Source organism: Bombina bombina, chromosome 8, assembly GCF_027579735.1.
Source record: "Bombina bombina isolate aBomBom1 chromosome 8, aBomBom1.pri, whole genome shotgun sequence".
Lineage (NCBI taxonomy): Eukaryota > Metazoa > Chordata > Amphibia > Anura > Bombinatoridae > Bombina > Bombina bombina.
This window is the reverse complement of record NC_069506.1, coordinates 253686401-253710824: the sequence shown is the minus strand read 5'-3', so window position 1 is coordinate 253710824 and position 24424 is coordinate 253686401. Positions and strand designations below refer to the sequence as shown.

Below are 24424 nucleotides of genomic sequence, written 5' to 3'. Positions count from 1 at the left end.
TTCCGCGCGAACCTTCAAGCTCACCGGAAACAGAAATTATGAAGCAGCGGTCTAAAAACCGCTGCTCCATAACTTGTGCGCCTGCTCTGAGGCTGCGGACAGAAATCAACCCGATCGAATATGATCGGGTTGATTGACACTCCCTGCTAGCGGCCGATTGGCCGCAAATTTGCAAGGGGCAGCATTGCACAAGCAGTTCACAAGAACTGCTGGTGCAATGAAATGCCGACAGCGTATGCTGTTGGCATTTATCAATATGCAGCGGACATGATTTGCTACATTGTATCATGTCCGCTCGCACTATGATAAATCTACCCCAGAGACTAAGTTCAGTAAGGCGAAATATAGATTGTCTAACATATTAAAGCATCTTTATTACTTTAAAATGTCTATTTGATAAAATATTAGAATATTCTAAAAACAACATTTTGATATGTATATGTTGACAAGAATTAAAAACAGTTCTAAGATAATCTAAATTAGAGTAGTATGATATTTTGTTGTACTATTGGGTATCATAGTTCTTACTTGACTCACATACAAGAAATTTCTATGGTGTTACATTTCAGGACATCCATATTAGCACATGGATAAAATTAGCCTCCTGTACAGTGTGGAGTCAAATAGTTTTTTAAAGAGTTGGCTTCTCTTCAGTCCCCCTCCCCCAACACAAATATGAACAACACATGACCACGTTCTAAAATCTTCTGTATTTTCAGCAAGACTGGGGGTGATTTGTTTTTAGAATTCTCTACAACTCCCTGCAGAATTCAAACAATGAAATATCTGCATCTATTCTTCTGCATCACATCTCTTACAGCAACTGGTGAGTCTTTCTACCGCTGAATGACTTACCCAATTTAAGTGTGCTGGTTTGTTTTGTCGACATTTATATACTATTGGTGTAAAAGAAATACAATTCCTGTGTGTTCTCTTTATTCGGATATTAATAGTATGAAGATAAATATAAATATACTCCAAAAGATTTGTGTTGCTCAGTTTATGTTCAACAGAAGTTTCTTTAAAGGGACAGTGTATTCAGGCAAGCAGGGGTGAAACTGTCATTGGTGCAGGGCCCAGTGCAGGAAGGGACCCATAGCAGCAAGTCTATACATATGCAGAATGTGTAAAATCCTGATGCAGGGGAGCCTTTTATTAGTGCAGGTTGCATGTCTATCTATCTGTCTATTCTCAAAATTATTATACAGAGCAGATAAAGTGCATTTGTCTGGATATTGTCCCATTTGTCAGCATTCCGAGTGGACAAATTAAAATCTAACCGAATTTGGTCCTCACCATTTTCTATTAGTGTCATTAATTTAGTTTTCATTCAGAAAGTTTGGCGCCAAAAAAGGTGCAGAGAACATAGGAGAAGGGGGAAGGAGCTGAGATTGTTTGAGAAAAGAGTTCCTTCATTTACAGTAATGTTCAGGGTTACGACATGTGTACAACTTCTGTTTAATCCTAACAGAGCAACACTAAATGATTGATGTGAGGGCCAGCTAGTGAAGCATTAATTACCAAATAGGCTTGTGCGATCCACTGTTAACCTAGCATTGGGAGGTGTTAGTCCAGTCAACATCAGCCATCTTCTAGCCATTTTTAATTCAGCTCTTGACCCTTTGGCCCCTATTTATTAAAGGTCTTGCAGAGCTGATCCGACAGTGCACAATACGCTCTCCGCATTTAACATTGCACCAGCAGCTCACAAGAGCTGCTGGTGCAACGCCGCCCCCTGCTGACTCGCGGTCAATCGGCCACCAGCAGGGAGGTGTCAATCAACCCGATCATACTCGATCGGGTTGATTTCCGGCGATTCCTGTCCGCCTGCTCTTTAGACCACTGCTTCATAACTTGTGTTTCTGTGTTCATAACTTGTGTTTCGCCAGAAACACGGCCCTTCAAGCTCTGTACGGAGCTTGATAAATATGGGCCTTTGTGTGCCAAAAAATTGTTCTATTTTATTGCAGTCATTTAAACTTTAATTTAAAAGCTGCACGTTCACTTTTGCTGTTGGGCTATAGCCTGCAACTGTACTGACTTACTTGCTTTTTTATGTGTGCAAAAAAATTAGAATTAAACATTAAAGTGCCATAAAACATTGTGAGCTATGTGCATATTATAAAAGGGTGAATTAAGGTAAAACAGTGTGTTATAACAGTGTATAAAAAAAACGCCTTTAAGTATTTTAATAAAGTTTCAAAAAATCTACAAATTTACTTACACTTGCCAAGTGTACATGAGGATAATTACTTATGCAAGCAAATGGGTGTTGAAGAGGGTCTCTCTCTCTCCTCTCCTTCCTTTTTCTCCTCTCTCTACTCCCTCTTCTCTCTCCTCTCTCTCCTCTCTCTCTCCTCTCTCTCCTATATCCCCACTCTCTCCTCTCTCTTTCTCTTCTCTGTCTCCTCTCTCTCTCTCTCTCTCTCTCTCTCTCTCTCGCCTATATCTCCTCTCTATTATTCCTTTCCTCTCTCTCCTCTCTCTCTCTCTCCTCTCGCCTCTCTCCCTCTCTCTCTTCTCTCTATCCTCTCTCTCCTCTCGCCTCTCTCCCTCTCTCTCTCCTATCTCTCCTCTTTCTCCTATCTCTTCTCTCTATCCTCTCTCTCCCCTCTCCTCCCCCTCTCTCTTCTCTCTCTCCTATCTCTTCTCTCTCTCCTCTCTCTATCCTATCTCTCCTCTCTAATCTCCATCTCTCTCTCCTCTCTCTCCTCTCTCTCCTCTTTCTCCTCTCTCTTCTCTCTATTCTCCCTCTCCTCTCTCTCCTCTCCCTCTCTCCTCTCTCTTCTCTCTCTCCTCTCTCTTCTCTCTATCCTCTCTCTCATCTCTCCTCTCCCCCTCTCTCTCTCCTATCTCTCCTCTCTCTCCTATCTCTTATCTCTATCCTCTCTATTCTCTTTATCCTCTCTCTCATCTCCCTCCTATCTCTCCTCTCTCTACTATCTCTCCTCTCTATTCTCTCTCTCCTCTATCTTCACTTTCTCCTCTCTCCTCTCTCTCTCTCTCTCTCTCTCTATCTAGTCCGTTAAAATTTAATTTAAAAGTGGCACATATTCCTTTGCATTGGGGCCCCTCCTTGCTTTTTTGAGGGTGCAAAAAAAAAAAAAATAGAATTTAACTTTAACCCTTTGTGTGCAGAAAAGCAGCTCTATTTTATTGCATTCAGTTAAACTTTAATTTAAAAGCTGCATGTATACTTTTGCTGTAAGGCCACAGCCTGCAACTGTACTAGCCTCCTTGCTTTTTTGGGGTGCAAAAAATTTAGAATTAAACTTTAACCTTTTGTGTGAGGAAAACAGCTCGATATTATTGCAATCAGTTAAATGTTACTTAAAAATATGCACGTCCAATTTTGCTGTGGGACCATAGCCTGCAACTGTACTGGCCTCCTTGCTTTTTTGGGTATGCAAACAATTTAGAATTATATTTTAACTGTGGGGGCATAGCCAGTGACTGATAGGTAGGCCAGCTTCCTTTCTTAGGGGCTTAAAATAAAATTTTAATGTAACTTTTTAAATTGCACATTTACTTAATTAATAGTGAATTATAATTTATATGGCCTGTGACAGACAGGTAGGCTTGCTGACTTTATTTGGTGAAAAAAATATTTCTATTAAAGTTTAACTTTAATCTTTAAATTATAGTTTAACCCTTTTCTATGCTGAATTATTTTTTCATTTTTGTAGTTAGTGCACATTACTGCAATTTTTTAACTTTTGTTTTCTATATTTATCTAATATACATATATATATATATATATATATATATATATATATATATATATATATATATATAAATATATACTGTCTATATATATATACACACACTCAGTGGCGTAGCGTGGGGGGGGCCAGAGGGGCTGTTGCCCCGGGCGCATAATTATGGGGGGCGCAAAAGTCTCACTCTCAGTCATTAGTCAACGCAAGTGTGAACTTCTTTAATTGTTTGTCAGTGTGTCGTCTGTCTGACTCGTCATGGTCTGGTCGCCTCCTGTAATCCCTAAATCTACTTATCCAACTCTCTCTGAACGTTACCCCTGCTGTGCTGCTGTCTGTTTACAGTTTATGCCACTAGCACAGCACGCCGGGTCCTGACTCCTCCCACTCCCAGTGCGCGCAGTTCAAGAGGGACCGAGAGTGCAAGAAGTGGAGGGGAAGAGCTGCTGCCTGCCTGAGGACTGTTTCTAGCGTGTCGTGCCTGCCCTGCTGCCCGTGACTTTATTAAACCTGGTGGTAAGTAATTTGGGGAGGAGAGGAAAGGGATGTCTGTGGCAGCAGCTTATACTGGGTGTTAATTGGTGAATGGGGTCCGGGGATGAGATCACCTGGCTGCAGACCATAGCCTGGCTGGGTACAAATATGAAGGAAGACACCTCTGTACCTCAGCACTGTGACTTGTGGGGCACAAACAGCTCGGCAGAGGTAAATAAACCCCCCAGTAGGAGCTTGTTGTGCTATATAGCTGGTAATGTGTGCTGTTCCCTGTGGGTCTTAACACTTTAACTGCTTAAGGGGTCAGAGTAGCCCTTATTGTTCACTAAGGGGTTAAATGTTTTTGTTTGAGGGTATCACTTGGTGTTTAGATCTATATGTGTAGACTGTCTGGTCTCGTTTTTACAAGATGCACTGCTGGTGGGTGTCTAAATAATAGCCTATTCATATGTGTGGGTTTAGGGTCGGTGTGGAACTTAAGTAAAAGTTGACATTTTTTTAGACTTCTTCATATTAGAATGCATAGCCAACTTGCATTACATAACATTAATAAACATGCTTATTATATGGGTTTTGTGCATGGCTAAGGCTGTTAGTGGAAAAAGCTGTTCTTGTGGCTTTGAAAGCTGCACATTTGTTGCATGGTTTAGCATTGAGGCTCAAGGAAGTTGTTAATCTATTGCTGGTTAATTATTTACAAATTTCCTGCTTTGCAATTGCTTATTACATGCATTAGCTCAGTCAGTGCTAATGGGTTAGGGGGGCGCAATTCTTACCTTGCCCTGGGCGCTGACAACCCACGCTACGCCACTGCACACACTCACCAGCCACTTTATCAATTGCTTGCTAACACAAATTGCTAATCAGCCAATCACATGGCAGCAACTCAATGCATTTGGGCATCTAGACGTGGTGAAGATGACTTGCTTAAGTTCAAACCGAGCATCAGAATGGGGAAGAAAGAGAATTTAAGTGACTCTGAATGTGGCATGGTTGTTGGTGCCAGACGGGCTGGTCTGAGTATTTCAAAAACTGCTGATCTACTGAGATTTTCATGCACAACCATCTCTAGGTTTTACAGAGAATGGTCTGAAAAAGAGAAAATATCCAGTGAGTGGGAGTTGTGTGGACAATGCATTGTTGATGTCAGAGGTCAGAGGAGAATTGTCAGACTGGTTCTATATGATAGAAAGGCAACAGTAACTCAAATAACCACTCGTTACAACCAAGGTATGCAGAATAACATCTCTGAATGCACAACACATCAAACCTTGAAGCAGATGGGCTATAGCAGCAGAAGACCACACCGGGTGCTAAGAACAGGAAACTGAGACTACAATTCACACAGGTTCACCAAAATTGAACAATAGAAGATTGGAAAACGTTGCCTGGTCTGATGAGTCTCAATTTCAGCTGCAACATTCAGATGGTAGGGTCAGAATTTGTTGTAAACAACATGAAAGCATGGATCCATCCTGCCTTGTATCAACGGTTCAGGCTGGTGTTGGTGGTGTAATTGTGTGTGTGTGGGGGGGGTATTTTCTTGGCACTCTTTTGGGCCCCTTAGTACCAATTGAGCATCATTTAAACGCTACGGCTTTATGACTACATTGTACCCATCTTCTGGTGGCTAGTTCCAGCAGGATAACGCACCATGTCACATAGCTCAAATCATCTTAATCTGGTTTCTTGAACATGACAATGAGTGCACTGTACTCCAATGGCATCCACAGTCACCAGATCTCAATCCAATAGAGCACCTTTGGGATGTGGTGGAACGGGAGATTTGCATCATGGATGTGCAGTCAACAAATCTGCAGTAACTGATTGATGCTATCATGTCAATATGGATCAAAATCTCTGAGGAATGTTTCCAACACCTTGTTAAATCTATGACAAAAATAATTAAGGCAGTACTGAAAGCAAAAGGGGGTCCAACCCGGTACTAGCAAGGTGTACCTAATAAAGTGGCCGGTGAGCGTGTGTATACATATATATATATATACAATTTATAACACAAGCACTCACTGGAGTTGATACAGGTGAAATAAAACGTGTATTACAAACAAGTTATAACTTTGATATTTGAACTATCTTTAGCACCCTGGCAGAATTGAAAGTTACTGTTCATGGGAGTGCACTTATTTCAGAAATATATCTATATATACATATATATACTGATTTGTTACTAGTACCTCCATCTAATTGAAAACATAATTGCTACTGCAGTGAGGGCAGCAACCAAATTTTTTTTATTTATATTACTATATTATTCTGCCATCAAATTGTTAATCTGTCAGAGTGTACCATATTTCTGGCTTTTGCCATAACCACCAGTGCCACCACTGCCACCAGTAGTACTGGCACGATCACTACCAGTGCAGAGTCCATGTCTGCTTTTACTTGTGTAAGTGGGACAAGCACTGCTTTTTCACAGATAGCAATATAATTTCTGTGACTGCATGTCTGCTCCATTGGCTCAATCATCTAGAGGAGCATCACCAGTTGCGACAGCAGCAGCAGGATTATCTTCAGCATCTGCTGTAGCATGCATAACCATGTCCACCAGGAGTAGGAGATATTCAGAGCCCACTGCTACCCCCTCCTCCTCACCTGGCGGTGTATTTTTAAAGTTTAAGTACTGTCAGGGCTACCTGTTTAGTTCAGTAACTAGGATGTTGCTGCCACACCTGTACCTACCCCATGCATTGTGGTGGTCATCATCAATGCTAAACCCTCAGGAAAATGCTGACTGCTCTGTCCAAGGGGCTCTAGGCATCTGTTGCCCTCCTCATCCCCTGGTGGTGTATTTTTGAGGATTAGGTACTGTCACGCTTACCTACCTAGTTCGGTAACTATACTGCCTGCTGCCACTCCTGCACATGCCTTCCTGCTCTGTTGTGGTCATCTTCTGCCAATGCCAAATCCTCAGAGAACTGCTAGTAACTGTATCCAAGAGCATGTAGGCATATTTTGCCCTCCTCCTCCCCTGGCCCTGGAGATGTAGTTTTGAGGTTTATGTACTGCCAGGCCTACCTATCTATTTCTGTAACTCTGCTGATGCCACTCCTGCTCCTGTCCTCACTGCTCTTGGGTGGTCATCGTCTGTCAATGCCAAATCCTCAGGAAACTAGTGTCCCCTGTGTAGAAGGCGCTCCTTCTCCCCTGCCTGGAGGTGTTGTTTTTGTTTTTTTTAGGTTTATGTACTGTCAGGCCTATCTACTTTGTTCAGTAACTATGCTGCCTACTGCTGCCACTCCAGCTTCTGCCCTCCGTGCTCTGTGATGGCTGGTAATCATCAGTCAATGACTTATCTTAAGGGAACTACTGACCGCTGTGTTTAAGGGACTCTAAAAAAAGTTTGTCTTCCTTCCTTGGAGGTGTATTTTTGGGGTTTATGTACAATATTATTATTATAATTATCAGAAGCTTAGTTCAGTTACTCTGATTCCTGCTGCTGCCTATCTCTGAGTTGAGTATCTAGGGAGAAATATTGACTACAAACTTGTTATGATAAAAAAAAAAATGTATAGAAAGGTTGGTTGTAGTTGTGCTTTTAATTTCAATTTATTGTTTTAAATCTCTTTGTTAAACTTTCAGTTTCTGTATTTTTTTGGTGTTCCAGTTATCAATGAATGTTTGGATTATTTGCATTTGCTAGCAGTGTAATTATGCAGCTAAAAGAAGTGTTTTGAGGGCTTCCCATATGCATTAATCTGATGTAACGAATTCTGAAATGAACAAAATTGTTATCTGAATATTTAGCCGAACCAAACTCACCAATGAACAAGATTCTGATTACTTGAATCGGTCAAAAATTCTGAACCGAAAGTTTTGGACGAACTGAAAATTTCTCCCGTGCACATGTCTACATAGCAACATGTATTTTATTACCATTGCTCTCTACAGTTACCCTCAAGGGGGCAAAAAATGTTTGTACCAGGGCCCTCTGTTTTGTAGATCTGGTACTGCAGGCAAGCAGTATATAAGAGTTCATTGTATTTAAACTGATGCAGAAACACCCTTTTAAAAAGGCTTGTGTCTTTCTCTCCAACCCTCCCTGGGAGGTTGTTTTTTACTAAAACCTCTTCTTTATGTAGCTTTTCTGGAGCCATTACAGCAGCATTGAATGTTTTTGTATAGGTGATAGTTTCACCAGGAAAATCAGCTATTTCCATTGAAAAATAAAGGTAAAGGAGTTGTTTGCATTACAGCTGGTACAATGGGGACAATTTTACAATGTACTGTATATTTATGTATTTATATTGGTATGGTCAAGAGGACTATTCTTATTGATTCTGTGGGGCCAATTTATCAAGGGCTGAATGGCCCCGATGACCCTGTTTCCGCGCGAGCCTTTAGGCTCACCAGAAACAGCCTTTGAGAAGTAGTGGTCTTAAGACCGCTGCTCCTTAACTCAGCTGCCGCCTCTGAGGTGGCGGACAGCAATCAACCCGATCAGATACAATCGGGTTGATTGACACCCCCTGCTAGCGTCTGATTGGTCACGAATCTGCATTGCACAAGCAGTTCACCAGAACCGCTTGTCCAATGTTAAATGCCGACAGCGTATACTGTTGGCATTCAGCGATGTCGGGCAGACATGATTCGCTACAGCGGATCATGCCCGCCCGCCATTTGGTAAATCGGCAAGAATATACTGTCATGAGATGCAGGACATATGCAGGACACAGCAATGATGGTACAACTCTATTTTATTACAGAGCATAGCAATACACATCCAGACAGGTTGATTGTACTAAACTAACTGCGACACAGACACCGGACCTAAGCCCCGCCCACATGCTAGTGACATCACATCCTGCTATCATCACATCTTCCCCTTTTTCAAAGACAAAGCATACATTCGCATATATTAAATAACAAGGTACACCAACAGGGTATACAACAACATTTTGTTTTAGAACATTATAAAAACAGATAGATTAGAAAACATGAACAAATAAATTACATCCTGACTTGGACATCGGGGTAGACTACCCTAGTCCACAGTGACCATGGGATTATTCTGCCCATACTTCCGGTCACTGTTCTAGCTAAAGTCAGTCCCTGTATCGGGCCGGAAGCCTCACCACTCTTCCGCTTGATGTAACTTTGCATGAACTGTCCTCTGATACAGAAGATGGTGAACAAGAGTCTGCTGGAGGCAAAGATATATCCCCGCTATGATCTTGCTGAGGGGAAGGCACCTCTCTTAGAACAGGGGATCCCACCGGCGGTGGTACTGAGGTATCCGGTTCCAGACTCTCAGGTACAGGCTGAAGATGTCTTCGGTTACGGCGTGTAACCGTCCCTCCCTCTGTAAGGACTGTGTAAGACCTTGGTTCTGGAGAGCGGCCCACTACCGTAGCAGGCGTCTTCCATTTCTTCTCATCATCCAGTTTAATTCTGACACTTTGGCCCGCTTTCAGTTCCTGTAAAGGCCTGACAGAATGTCTCCTGTCGTAGAAGAAACGATAACCCTTTTTGGCCTCTTCATCCCTCCTAAGGACTTCGTCCCGAGGAACAGGGCCAGGCGGCTTGAAGACACCCACTGAGGGTAAAGTGGTGCGAATCTGGCGTCCTAGCATCAGCTGTGCCGGGCTAAACCCGGTGGCTTGAATGGGCGTCGCCCTGTATGACAAGAGGGCTAGGTACGGTTCAGATTGCTTTAGAATGAATTTTGTTGTTTGAACTGCCCTTTCAGCCATTCCGTTGGCCTGCGGATAATGTGGACTTGACGTGGAATGTACAAAATCATATTCCCTGCTGAAAGCACTGAACTCTGTAGAAGCGAACTGCATGCCATTATCACTCACCAGCTCCATTGGAATGCCCCAGCGGGCGAACAAGCTCTTCAGGCGAATGATAACGGCCTGACTTGTGATATCATTCAGGGGTGCTATTTCCAAATACCTGGAATAGTAGTCGATAACAACAAGAAACTTTTTCCCGTGCAGTTCGCACAAATCAGCAGCTATTTTCTGCCACGGCCCCGCAGGCAGCGGAGTAGACATTAAGGGCTCCCTTCTCTGAGTAGGCCGGCGTTCCCGGCAAAAGGCACATTTAGACACGTGATTTGCAATGTCGGAGCTGATCCCAGGCCACCACACAGCTGTAGCTGCTCTTTCTCTGCACTTTGTAATGCCTAAGTGGCCATCGTGAATCCTGTTTAACATCTCCTTCCTCATGCTGACAGGAATTACAATACGGTCTTGGAACAGCACCAACCCCTCCAGCTCCGTGAGCTGCGACCTCTCTGGCTGGTAAGCATTTAAAGACATCCAGGCTGCCCGGCTCTCGGGCCAGCCATCTCTTATGTACCTTATAACTTCTTGCAGATCTGTGTCCAAATATGTCTCTTTCTTTATCTCTTCCAGTTTCCTTGAAGAAATGGACTTAGAGGCCAGAACTGAATCAACATACACTTTTACATCCGACTCTGTGGAGGATTCTTCAGCAGCAGCCAGCGGGAGCCTGGACAGTGTATCTGCCACAACCAGCTGCTTCCCCGGCACATGCACTGCCTGAACATTGAACCTGAGTAGTCTCATTAAAAGTCTCTGGCATCTCAAGGGTGTTTTGTCGATGTCATAAGAATTGATAAGAGGGACTAGCGGTTTGTGGTCAGTTTCCAGACTAAATTTCTCCAAACCCACTAGATAACGCTGAAAGCGCTCACAGGCCCAAACTGCAGCCAGGCACTCTTTCTCAATTTGAGCGTATTTTGACTCCGCAGCCGTCAGTGTGCGGGAACAGTAGGCGATGGGCTGTAGTTTGTTGTCATTCAGCTGCAGGAGTGCAGCCCCCAACCCATAACTGCTTGCATCAGCACTAACCACAGTCTTTTTTGAAGGGTCGTAGAACCCCAGCACTGGGGCAGACCCCAGCAGGGACTTAGCATGCAGGAACGCTTTTTCTTGTGAGGGTCCCCAGACCCAGGCAACATCTTTCTTAAGCAACTCCGTGATAGGGTGCAAAACTGTAGATAAATCTGGAAGAAACTTGCCCACGTAATTTACAAGGCCCAATATCTGTCTCAGCTCATGTACATCAGAAGGGCTTTTCATCTGTTCGATAGCCCGAATTTTCTCGGGGTCCGGCTTGATGCCATCCCCGTTGATGATATGCCCAAAGTAGCATAATTCAGTTTTCCTAAAATGACATTTTTCTTTATTCAGCTTCAGCCCAGACTCTTTGATAGCCTGCAGCACACAACTCAAACGCTGATCATGCTCCTCCACTGTAGACCCATACACTAGAATGTCGTCCATGACGACTGCTGTGCCCACGTGGCCACTCAGGAGAGAACTCATTTCCCTCTGAAAGATCTCAGGAGCGGAGGATATCCCAAAGGGAAGTCTGCAGAAACAGAACCGACCTACCGGAGTGATAAAGGTAGTCAGTTTGCGGCACTTTGGATCCAGGGGGATCTGCCAAAAGCCGCTAGAAGCGTCTAATGTGGAAAAGAACTTCGCCCCAGCCAACTTCGGGGCTATATCTTCCAGTGTCGGCAGCACAAATCTCTCCCTCTTCACTGCCTCATTCAACCTTTTCAGGTCCACACAGATGCGCACCTTTCCGTTTTTCTTTGCAACTGGAACAATGGGGGCACACCAATCAGTTGCTTCAACAACCTCTTCAATAACCCCCATAGACTTCATGCGCATGAGCTCTTTCTCCACTTGAGGCATGAGCGGGAACGGAATTCTACGAGGAGTAGAAATACTGTATGGGACTGCGTCACTTTTAAGTGCTATACGGACAGGTTTGCAGCTCAGTAGGCCCAACTCGCCAAACATATCTTCAGAGATCTCATTCACTCTGGCCACGAGGCCCAAGTCACAGGCTGCTTTTCTGCTCAATAAACTGTTAACACACTGACCTCGGATCACATGCACCCACATGGTGAACTTCCTTTGTTTGTACTCACAGCTGGCAAGAAATTTCCCCACACAATCAATGCGGCCACCAGGACTATGAACATTTGTAGTAACCTTCGCCAGCTGGGGCTGTCGAGGCAGTTTCATAAATTCAGCAAAAGACATTACAGTGATATCAGCTCCTGTGTCAATCTTAAAATCAACATTGGCTCCCATTACAGTAAAGGTAACTTTCCAATCTTCCTCTGAGCTTGTCCGTTCCACAACAGACCCCACAAAAGACACTTCCTGACCCTCCTGGTCACTGTCCACCTGCATCTCCTTAATGTATTCAGTTTTACACACCACTTCAAAATGGCCTATTCTGTTACATTTTCTGCATCTTTTATCTCTGGCCGGGCATATAGCACTCTGATCATGAGCCCGGTAGCACCGTGTGCATCGGCCATGTTGCGCCCATCCACTTCTAGGCCTTTCCGGTACTTTAGATCTACCGCTCACACTGTGCCTTTCACTAGTAATTTTCCTAGACTGTTGCACTTCATCCACAATACTCTCAGACCTCAGATCAGCACTTTGCTTTTTCACCAGTTCACTCTGGCGGGCCATCCTAATAGCCCCGTCTAACGTTAAATCAGGCTCTAACTGCAGCTTCAGGGAGACTTCAGCATCTGCAATTCCAATAACTATTCTGTCTCTGATTTGCTCTTCTTTAGCAACACCAAACTCACAGAATTCAGCTAATTCATACAGGCTGCGCACAAATGACTCCACAGATTCTCCCACACGCTGATTACGTTTGTGAAAACAAGCTCTCTCATGAATCACATTTCTTTTGGGCACAAAGTGGGCACTGAGTTTATCCATAACTATATCAAAGTTAACTTCGTCCCCTTCTTGGAAAGTAAAAGCATTGAACACTGGCTCTACATCTTTCCCCATAGAATATAAAAGAGAATTAACTTGTACTTCACCACTCTCCTTGTTCAGTTTGGATGCAATCCTGAAGCGCTGAAACCGCTGATGCCATGTGGGCCAAGCTGCAGGCTGAGAAAAGTCAAAAGGCTCAGGTGGGGTAAACTTTGACATCGTCATCATCAGAAACAGAAGCGTAGTCCAGAACTTCTGACACCATGTCATGAGATGCAGGACATATGCAGGACACAGCAATGATGGTACAACTCTATTTTATTACAGAGCATAGCAATACACATCCAGACAGGTTGATTGTACTAAACTAACTGCGACACAGACACCGGACCTAAGCCCCGCCCACATGCTAGTGACATCACATCCTGCTATCATCACATATACTTTCATTGCAAGCCTTTTCTAAAATTTAAGCATGTGTTTATTTATTTTGCCATGCCTATAGTCTGCAGAAATAACCTAATACATTACCCAGAGTCTAGTGATAGTAATAATCATTAGTAACTGAAAACTATATATTTTTTATTTTGCAAAAAGATAAGCAATCATCCTGTGGGCACATATTATATTATTACTAATTATCTAACGGATTTACAGAGGCTAATAAACATTTTTAAAATCCTAAGCTATCAGCATACATGCATAAAGATAATTATTTTATCATTTTTAGATGGGTTTGGACTTTGGGACATATTAACCATATACTGGATGTGAGACTATCACTAGTCTAATAATTCTGAGAACCATTAGCTGATGCTTTTTCAACACAAAATCCAATACTCTATTAACCTCTATCCTGCCGATCCCCGAAACCCTAAACCCCTGGCCTCCCACATCACTACCATTAACTAAACCTATTAACCCCTAAACCGCCACCCCCCCCCCACATTGCCATAAACTAAATTAAGCTATTAACCCCTAAACCTAACAACCCGCTAACTTTACATTAAAATTACCTCATCCCTATCTTATAATAAATTAAAACTTACCTGTAGAATTAAAATAAACTATATTAAACTATTAATTAACCTACCCTACCTATTATACTAAAATTACATTAAACTATATTAAACTATTAATTAACTTACCCTTACTATTATACTAAAATTACATTAAACTAACAATTAAATTAACTTTATTACATATAAAAAAACTAACCCTACTCAAATTATTTAAATATACTATTAAAAATTACTAAATTACAAAAATAAAATAAACGCTAAGTTACAAAAAATAAAAAAACACTAAGTTACAAAAACAAACAAACCACAGTATCAAAAATAAAAATGAATTACACCTAATCTAATATTCCTATCAAAATAAAAAAGACCCCCAAAAAAAACAAAAAACCCATAGCCTACAATAAACTACCAATGGCCCTTAAAAGGGCCTTTTGCAAGGAATTTCCCCAAAGAAATCAGCTCTTTTACCTGTAAAAAAAAATACAAACACGCCCCCAACATTAAAACCCACCACCCAACCAGCCAAACCCCCCAAATAAAAACCCTATCTAAAAAACCTAAGCTCCCCATTGCACTGAAAAGGGCATCTGTATGGGCATTGCCCTTAAAAGGGCATTTAGCTCTTTTACTGCCCAAAGTCCCTAACCTAAAAATAAAACCCACCCAAAAAAAACCTTAAAAAAACCTAACACTAATCCCCGACGATCCACTTACAGTTTTCGAAGACCGGACATCCATCCTCATCCAAGCGGCAGAAGTCCTCATCTAAGTCGGCAGAAGTCTTCATCCAAGCGGGTCAAAGTCCTCATCGAAGCTGGCAGAAGTCTTCATCCAGACGGCACCTTCTATCTTTATCCATTCGGCGCAGAACAGAACCATCTTCAAGACATCCGGCGCGGAGCATCCTCTTCTTCCAATGGTCAACGTAGAATGAAGTTTACCTTTAAGGTACGTCATCCAAGATGGTGTTCCTTACATTAAGAATGGCTGATAGAATTCTATTGGCTATTCCAATCAGCCAATAGAATGCAAGCTCAATCCTATTGGCTGATTGGATCAGCCAATAGGATGAAAGCTCAATCCTATTGGCTGATTGTAACAGCCAATAGAATGATTGGATCAGCCTATAGGATGAAAGCTCAATCCTATTGGCTGAGTGCAACAGCTAATATGACTTTTTTCCCCTTTAATTCCTATTGGCTGATAGAATTCTATTAGCCAATCGGAATGTAAGGGACGCCATCTTGGATGACGTACCTTAAAGGGAAACTTCATTCTACATTGACCATCGGAATAAGAGGATGCTCCTTGAAGATGGATCTGCTCCACGTCGGATGGATGAAGATAGAAGAGGCCATCTGGATGAAGACTTTTGCTGGCTTCGATGAGGACTTCAGCCCGCTTGGATGAAGACTTCTGCCGGGTTAGATGAGGACTTCTGCCGCTTGGATGAGGATGGATGTCCGGTCTTCGAAAACTGTAAGTGGATTGTTGGGGGTTAGTGTTAAGGGTTTTTTGGGTGGGTTTTATTTTTAGAGTAGGGTATGGGAAGTAAAAGAGCTAAATGCCCGTTTAAGGGCAATGCCCATACAAATGCCCTTTTCAGGGCAATGGGGAGCTTAGATTTATTAGATAGGGTTTTTATTTGGGGGGGTTGGTTGTGTGGGTGGTGGGTTTTACTGTTGGTGGGGTGTTTGTATTTTTTTTTTCAGGTAAAAGAGCTGATTTCTTTGGCGCAATGCCCCGCAAAAGGCCCTTTTAAGGGCTATTGGTAGTTTATTGTAGGCTAAGGGTTTTTTTATTTTGGGGGACTTTTTTTTATTTTGATAGGGCTATTAGATTAGCTGTAATTGTTTTTTATTTTTGATATTGTGTTTTTTTTGTATTTTAGTGTTTTTTATTTTTTGTAACTTAGTGTTTTTTTTTTAAAACGTAGTGTTTTTTTATTTTTTGTAACTTAGCGTTTATTTTTTGTAATTTAGTAATTTTTAATTGTAGATTTAAATAATTTGAGTAGGGTTAGGTTTTTAAATATGTAATATAGTTAATTTAATTGGTAGTTTAATGTAATTTTAGTATAATTGGGTAGGTTAATTAATAGTTTAATATAGTTTAATGTAATTTTAGTATAATTGGGTAGGTTAATTAATAGTTTAATGTAATTTTAGTATAATAGTTAGGGTAGGTTAATTAATAGTTTAATATAGTTTAATGTAATTTTATGCAAAATGTGCATAAAAAAAAAAAACCCAATACAGATATATATATATATATATATCTATCTGCTGATCTCTGTATTTTAGTAAGGGATCTGGGAGGGGGAGGGATGTAGATTGTTGAGGGGGGCCAGCTACACTACAGAAAACAAATGCTTTACATAAAAAAGTTAAAAAAAAAACAAATTTGGGGGGCAAATTGGGTACTGGCAGACAGCTGCCAGTACCCAAGATGGAGGCATATATGTAGAGGGGGTCCAGGGGAGTGTTAGAGAAATGTATGGGGGGATCAGGGAGGTTGTGGGGTAAGGGGGGATCCATCACTGCAGACAGTATAAAAAAAAAAAAAAGCTTTTTATTTCAGTACTGGCAGACTTTCTGCCAGTATTTAAGATGGCGGTGACAATTGTGAGGTGGGGGAGGGAAGAGAGCTGTTTGAGGGGGGTCAGGGGGGATCAGGGGGTGGGATGTGTCAGGTGGGAGGCTGATCTCTACAATAGAGCTAAAAATTAACCCTACAAGCTACCTAATTAACCCCTAACTGCTGGGCATATTACAAGTGTGCTGCGCAGCAGCATTTAACGGCCTTATTATTACCAAAAAGCAACGCCAAAGCCATATATGTCTGCTATTTCTGAACAAAGGGGATCCTAGAGAAGTATTTACAACCATTTGTGCCATAATTGCACAAGCTGTTTGTAAATAATTTCAGTGAGAAACCTAAAATTGTGATAAATTTAACAGTCTTTTTTTTATTTGATCGTATTTGGCGGTGAAATGGTGGCATGAAATATACCAAAATGGGCCTAGATCAATAATTTGGGTTGTCTACTACACTACACTACACTAAAATTAAACCTAAAAGCTCCCTGCAAGCTCCCTAATTAACCCCTTCACTGCTGGGCATAATACACACGTGGTGTGCAGCAGCATTTTTAGCGGCTTTCTAATTACCAAAAAGCAACGCCAAAGCCATATATGTCTGCTATTTCTGAACAAAGGGGATCCCAGAAAGGTATTTACAACCATGTATGCCATAATTGCATAAGTTGTTTGTAAATAAATTCAGCGAGAAACCTAAAGTTTGTAAAAAAATTTGTGAAAAAGTAAACAATTTATTTTATTTGATCGCATTTGGCAGTGAAATGGTGGCATGAAATATACCAAAATGGGCCTAGATCAATACTTTGGGATGTCTTCTAAATAAATATATATACATGTCAATGGATATTCAGGGATTCCAGACAGATATCAGTGTTCCAATGTAACTAGCGCTAATTTTGAAAAAAAGTGGTTTGGAAATAGCAAAGTGCTACTTGTATTTTTTGCCCTATAACTTGGAAAAAAAGCAAAGAAGATGTAAACATTAGGTATTTCTAAATTCAGGACAAAATTTAGAAACTATTTAGAATGGGTGTTTTTTGGTGGTTGTAGATGTGTAACAGATTTTGGGGGTCAAAGTTAGAAAAAGTGTGTTTTTTTCAATTTTTTCCTCATATTTTATATATTTTTTTATAGTAAATTATAAGATATGATGAAAATAATGGTATCTTTAGAAAGTCCATTTAATGGCGAGAAAAACGGTATATAATATGTGTGGGTACAGTAAATGAGTAAGAGGAAAATTACAGCTAAACACAAACACTGCAGAAATGTAAAAATAGCCATTGTCATTAAGGGTAAGAAAATTGAAAAATGGTCCGGTCATTAAGGGGTTAATGTAAAGTTAGCGAATTTTTAGGTTTAGGGGTTAATAGCTTAATTTAGTTTATGGCGATGTGGGGAGCTGGTGGTTTAGGGGTTATTAGGTTTAGTAAGTGGTAGTGATGTGGTAGGCCAGGGGTTTAGGGTTTAATACATTTATTTAGTTGCGGTGGGGTCCGGGAGTGGCGGGATAGTGGTTAATACATTTATTTAGTTGCGGTGGGGTCCGGGAGCAGCAGGATAGGGGTTAATACATTTCTTTAGTGGCGGTGGGGTCGGGGAGCGGCAGGATAGGGGTTAACCATTTTAGTATAGTGGTGGAGTTTAGTGACAGGGTATAAATAAAGTTGGAAAAAGCCAAATAGCAGGGAGATTGATGACTGCTAGTTAACAACAGTCCGCTGCTCATCGCCCCTTATTTGATGCGCAGCATTTTGCAGGCTTTTTTTTATAAATATGGAGATCGTATCCAGGTCAGCGGCTGCGATGTTAGGTAATGTTAGGCGAGCGTATTGGTGCCAGCGAATGTCTCTTTAAATTTATCTTTTAATGTTTAGAATGCATTCATTTTATTTTCAAAAAAGGCAAATTTATGACTTTGTAAATGTATTTTTTCAAAACATGTAAACATAGAAAAGATTAAATGTATTGATTCTTTCATAAAAAATCTATATTTTCAGTAACTTTAACAGCCATTTAAACACTTTTGACCAGATTACGAATGGAGCTCAAAATTGTGCTTTTGCGATATTTGCACTCCACTCATAATACCAGCGCACACAATTATGCGCTGGTATTAGAAGTGACCAGCATTGCATGGAAGCTTTGTGCTCACGAGAGCGCATTTCCATCGGCTCCAATGGGAGCCTTGTTTTGATCTCTTTATACACGGCACAGAACCTAAGCACAGCTAAGGGGGTAATTTCCGCAGTGATGGGCAGCAAATTGAGAATATATATGTATATAAATATATACATATATATTTATGTGTTTATATGTGTACATACATTTACAATTCTCATAGACCGCTATGTAAAGGCACTTTTCAGTGCCGTTTTTTTTTTTCTAACACCCCAAACCCGCTCACTTTAATCCCTTCTAACTGCTTCATGCAGTTATATTTTAATTAAATAAAGATACTACTATTTTTATTTTTTAATAAAGAACACTACACTTAATTTTCTGGTCAACAGGGGAATTTTTTTTAAATTAACCAGAGATCTGATCTCTGGATTCATTTTTTGGGCGCGATCCGATAAACGGCGTAGTTTGCGGCGCAAGCGAGGGAACCCGCATTGCCCGCAGTTTCAGCTCGCATCTCGAGCTATCCAATATACGGCGCCGTCAGATGCTAACGTGCCGTAAGTCGGATAAACCAGCGATGTCCAGAAATCTGCGCAAGTACAAATTTCTGGCGTCGCCAGTGACTTGCGCCACGTTAGAAACTGCCGGCGCCTACAAAACCTGACTAAAGTCTAAATCACCCGCACTGTCTAACACGCCTCCCTAACATAGCCCGACATGTCTAACCCTCTATCCGCTATCCCCCCTCACTATCCTAACAATAAAATATGTATTAACCCCTAAACCGCCGCTCCCGGAGCCCGCCGCTACCTAATAAAGTTATTAACCCCTAAACCGCCGCCAGCTATATTAAATCTATAACCCCCTAAAGTGAGCCCCTAACACCGCCGCCATCTACCTTACCTACCCCCTAAAATGAGCCCCTACCCCGCCGCTATCTATTTTAAAATTATTAACCCCTAATCTAATCCCCCTACCCCGCCGCCATCTATATTAAATTATTTAACCCCTAAAATACTAAACTATCCCTACCACTAAACCTAAGTCTAACCCTACAAATAGCCCTGAAAAGGGCTTTTTGAGTGGCATTGCCCCAAAGTAACAGCTCTTTTGCCAGCCCTTAAAAGGGCTTTTTGCGGGGCATGCCCCAAAGAATTCAGCTCTTTTGCCAGCCCTTAAAAGGGCTTTTGGCAGGGCTTTGTCACAAAGTAAACTGCTCTTTTGCCTACAATCTACATCCCCCTACACCGCGGCCACCTATAATAAATGTATTAACCCCTAATCTAATCCCCCTACTCCGCCGCCAGCTATATTAACTATATTAACCATAATTATATTAGGGTTAATATAGTTAATATAGTTATTATATTTTATATATTAACTATATTAACCCTAATTATATTAGGGTTAATATAGTTAATATCGTTATTATTATATATATATATATATATATATATATATATATATATATATATATATATATATATTAAGTATAATAACCCTATCTAACTCTAACATCCTAACTAAACTCTTATTAAAATAAATCTAATATTAATATTATTAATTAAAATATTCCTATTTAAATCTAAATACGGTACTTACCTATAAAATAAACCCTAAGATAGCTACAATATAATTAATAATTACATTGTAGCTATGTTAGGGTTTATATTTATTTCACAGGTAAATTGTTAATTATTTTAACTAGGTATAATAGCTATTAAATAGTTATGAACTATTTAATAGCTACCTAGTTAAAATAATTACCCAATTACCTGTAAAATAAATCCTAACCTATGTTACAAATACACCTACACTATCAATAAATTAAATAAACTACAAATATCTATCTAAAAATACAATTAAATAAACTGAACTAAATTACAAAAAAAAAAAAAACACTAAATTACAAAAAATAAAAAAAAGATTACAAGATTTTTAAGCTAATTACACCTATTCTTAGCCCCCTAATAAAATAATAAAGCCCCCAAAATAAAAAAATTCCCTACCCTATTCTAAATTAAAAAAAGTTCAAAGCTCTTTTACCTTACCAGCCCTTAAAAGGGCCTTTTGTGGGGGCATGCCCCAAAGAAAACCGCTCTTTTGCCTGAAAAAAAAACCACAATACCACCCGCAACATTATAACCCACCACCCACATACCCCTAATCTAACCCAAACCCCCTTAAATAAACCTAACACTACCTCCCTGAAGATCTCCCTACCTTGTCTTCACCACACCGGGCCAAACTCCTCATCCGATCCGGGCGATGTCTTTATCCAAGTGGCAGCAAAGTCTTCTTCCATCCGGCAGCATCTTCCATCAAATGGCATCTTCAAGTTCAATCTGATTGGCTGATTGGTTCAGCCAATCGGATTGAACTTGAATCTGATTGGCTGATTCAATCAGCCAATCAGATTTTTCTATCTTAATTCCGATTGGCTGATAGAATCCTATCAGCCAATCGGAATTCGACGGACCCCATCTTGGATGACGTCATTTAAAGGTACCTCATTCGTCGTTCAGTCGTCGGTCGGGAGATCTTCAGGGGGGTAGTGTTAGGTTTATTTAAGGGGGGTTTGGGTTAGATTAGGGGTATGTGGGTGGTGGGTTGTAATGTTGGGGGGTGGTATTGTGTTTTTTTTTCAGGCAAAAGAGCAGTTTTCTTTGGGGCATGCCCCCACAAAAGGCCCTTTTAAGGGCTGGTAAGGTAAAAGAGCTTTGAACTTTTTTTAATTTAGAATAGGGTAGGGAATTTTTTTTATTTTGGGGGGCTTTATTATTTTATTAGGGGCTTAGAATAGGTGTAATTAGCTTAAAAATCTTGTAATCTTTTTTTTAATTTTTTGTAATTTAGTGTTTGTTTTTTTTTGTAATTTATTTTAGTTTATTTAATTGTATTTTTAGATAGATATTTGTAGTTTATTTAATTTATTGATAGTGTAGGTGTATTTGTAACTTAGGTTAGGATTTATTTTACAGGTAATTGGGTAATTATTTTAACTAGGTAGCTATTAAATAGTTCATAACTATTTAATAGCTATTATACCTAGTTAAAATAATTAACAATTTACCTGTAAAATAAATATAAACCCTAACATAGCTACAATGTAATTATTAATTATATTGTAGCTATCTTAGGGTTTATTTTATAGGTAAGTATTTAGATTTAAATAGGAATATTTTAGTTTATAATATAAATTAGATTTATTTAATAAGAATTTATTTAGGGGTGTTAGAGTTAGATAGAGTTAATATAGTTAATATAAATACTATAGTAACTATATTAACTATATTAACCCTAATATAATTAGGGTCAATATAGTTAATATATATTATGTAATAACTATATTAACTATAATATACTTAGGGTTAATATAGATAATATAGCTGGCGGCGGGGTAGGTAGATTAAATTAGGGGTTAATAATTTTAATATAGATGGCGGCGGTGTAAGGGGCTTACATTAGGGGTTAATACCATTAATATAGGTGGCGGCGGTGTAAGGAGGGCAGGTTATAGGGCAAAAGAGCTGTTAACTTTGGGGCAAAGCCCCGCAAAAGGCCCTTTTAAGGGCTGGTAATAGAGCTTATTACTTTATGGATATTAGATTAGGTGTTAATAATATTAATATAGCTGGCGGTGGTGTAAGGGGTCAGATTAGGGGATAGATCAGGTAGATGGTGGCGGTTTTAGGGGCTCACATTAGGGGATAGATCAATTAGATGGTGGCAGTTTTAGGGGCTCACATTAGGGGATAGATCAGTTAGATGGTGGCGGTTTTAGGGGCTCACAGTAGGGGATAGATCAGTTAGATGGTGGCGGTTTTAGGGGCTCACAGTAGGGGGTTAGTTTTTGTAGATGGCGGCAGTTTAGGGGTTAAATACTTTATTAGGGATTGCGGCGGGGGATTGCGGTTGACAGCTAGATAGACATTGCGCATGCGTTAGGTGTTAGGTTTATTTAGCAGCTAGTTTAGGGAGTTACGGGGCTCCAATAGTCAGCGTAAGGCTTCTTACGGCTGCTTTTTGTGGCGAGGTGAAAGTGGAGTAAGATTTCTCCATTTTCGCCACGTAAGTCCTTACGCTGTATATTGGATACCAAACTGCGCTGGTTTGGTATACCTGCCTATGGCCCAAAAAACTACGGGCGACGGCAGAAATATACACGCGTAACTTCTAGGTTATGCCGTATATGTGATACCAAACCCGCGCAAATATTGGCGTCGCCGACTTTGTAATGGCTGGTCATTTATTGTGCAAATTTTCCCGTTTACAGGTGCACGATAAATTAGCACTCTATTTATAATCTAGCCCTTTATTTCCACGATTTATATACATACAGCGCATTCAAGAAGATATCTCAGTTGGACAAAGGTTTCACCTGTCTGTGACCTTGTGAGCGGTTTGTGCTGTCAGTTGTATGTGTGGTAAATTTACTACTTTTTTATTATACTTTAACCCCTTAAGGACAAGGGCATTTTTCAATTGTCTTGCACTTAAGGACCAGGGCTATTTTTATATTTCTGCTGTGTTTATGTTTAGCTGTAATTATCCTCTTACTCATTTACTGTACCCACACATATTATATACCGTTTTTCCTCACCATTAAATTGACTTTTTAAAGATACCATTATTTCTCTTGTAAGGTGTATCCAGTCCACGGATCATCCATTACTTGTGGCATATTCTCCTTCCCAACAGGAAGTTGCAAGAGGACACCCACAGCAGAGCTGTCTATATAGCTCCTCCCTTAACTGCCATATCCAGTCATTCTCTTGCAACTCTCGACAAGCATGGAGGTAGTAAGAGAGAAGTGGTGAAACGTAGTTTTTTTCTTCAATAAAAAGTTTGTTATTTTCAAATGGTACCGGAGTTGTACTATTTTTGTCCCAGGCAGTAAATAGAGAAGAATCTGCCTGTGATTTCTATGATCTTAGCAGGTTGTAACTAAGATCCATTGCTGTTCTCACACATAACTGAAGGGAGAGGTAACTTCAGCTGGGGAATGGCGTGCAGATTATCCTGCTATGAGGTATGTGCAGTTAATAATTTTTTCTAGAGATGTAAATGCTAGAAAATTCTGCTGATACCAGATTTATGTAAGGTAAGCCTGAATACAGTGATTTAATAGCGACTGGTATCATGCTTACTTGCAGAGGTAATACTCTTATAGATTTTCAATATAAAACGTTTGCTGGCATGTTTAAACGTTTTTATATATGCGTTGGTGATAAAACTTTATTGGGGCCTAGTTTTTTTCCACATGGCTGGCTTAAATTTGCCTAGAAACAGTTTCCTTAGGCTTTCCACTGTTTAGACATGAGTGGGAGGGGACTAATTTAGCGCTTTATTGCACAGTAACTTTTGAAGATTGAGACATCCAGCTTTCCTCCAGGAGTCCCCTGAATGCTATAGGACATCTCTAAAGGGCTGTTAGGCTTTCCAAAGTCATTTGTTTGGGAAGGTAGGGCCACAGCAGAGCTGTGGCAGTTTGTTGTGACTGTTAAAAAACGTCTATATCATTTTTTTGAACCGTTTTTTTGAACTAAAGGGTTAATTATCCATTTGCAAGTGGGTGTAATGCTCTGTTAGCTTATTATACACACTGTCAAATTTTTGTTTGATTTACATCTTTTTTCACTGTTTTTCAAATTCTGACCTTTTTTATTTTTCTTAAAGGCACAGTACCGTTTTTATTTTTTGCTTGTTAGCTT

General features: G+C 40.4%; 1 protein-coding gene across 1 annotated transcript in view; it reads left to right on the top strand.

Annotated features, from left to right (window-relative positions):
* Positions 1-645: 645 nt before the first annotated feature.
* LOC128639096 (urokinase plasminogen activator surface receptor-like) overlaps positions 646-24424 on the top strand; it is a 144509-nt gene continuing 120730 nt past the window's right edge. Inside the window, exon 1 of the mRNA XM_053691248.1 lies at positions 646-826. Coding sequence (XP_053547223.1) covers positions 778-826 — 49 coding nt within the window. The 5' untranslated portion in view covers positions 646-777. The remainder of the gene's footprint in view (positions 827-24424) is intronic.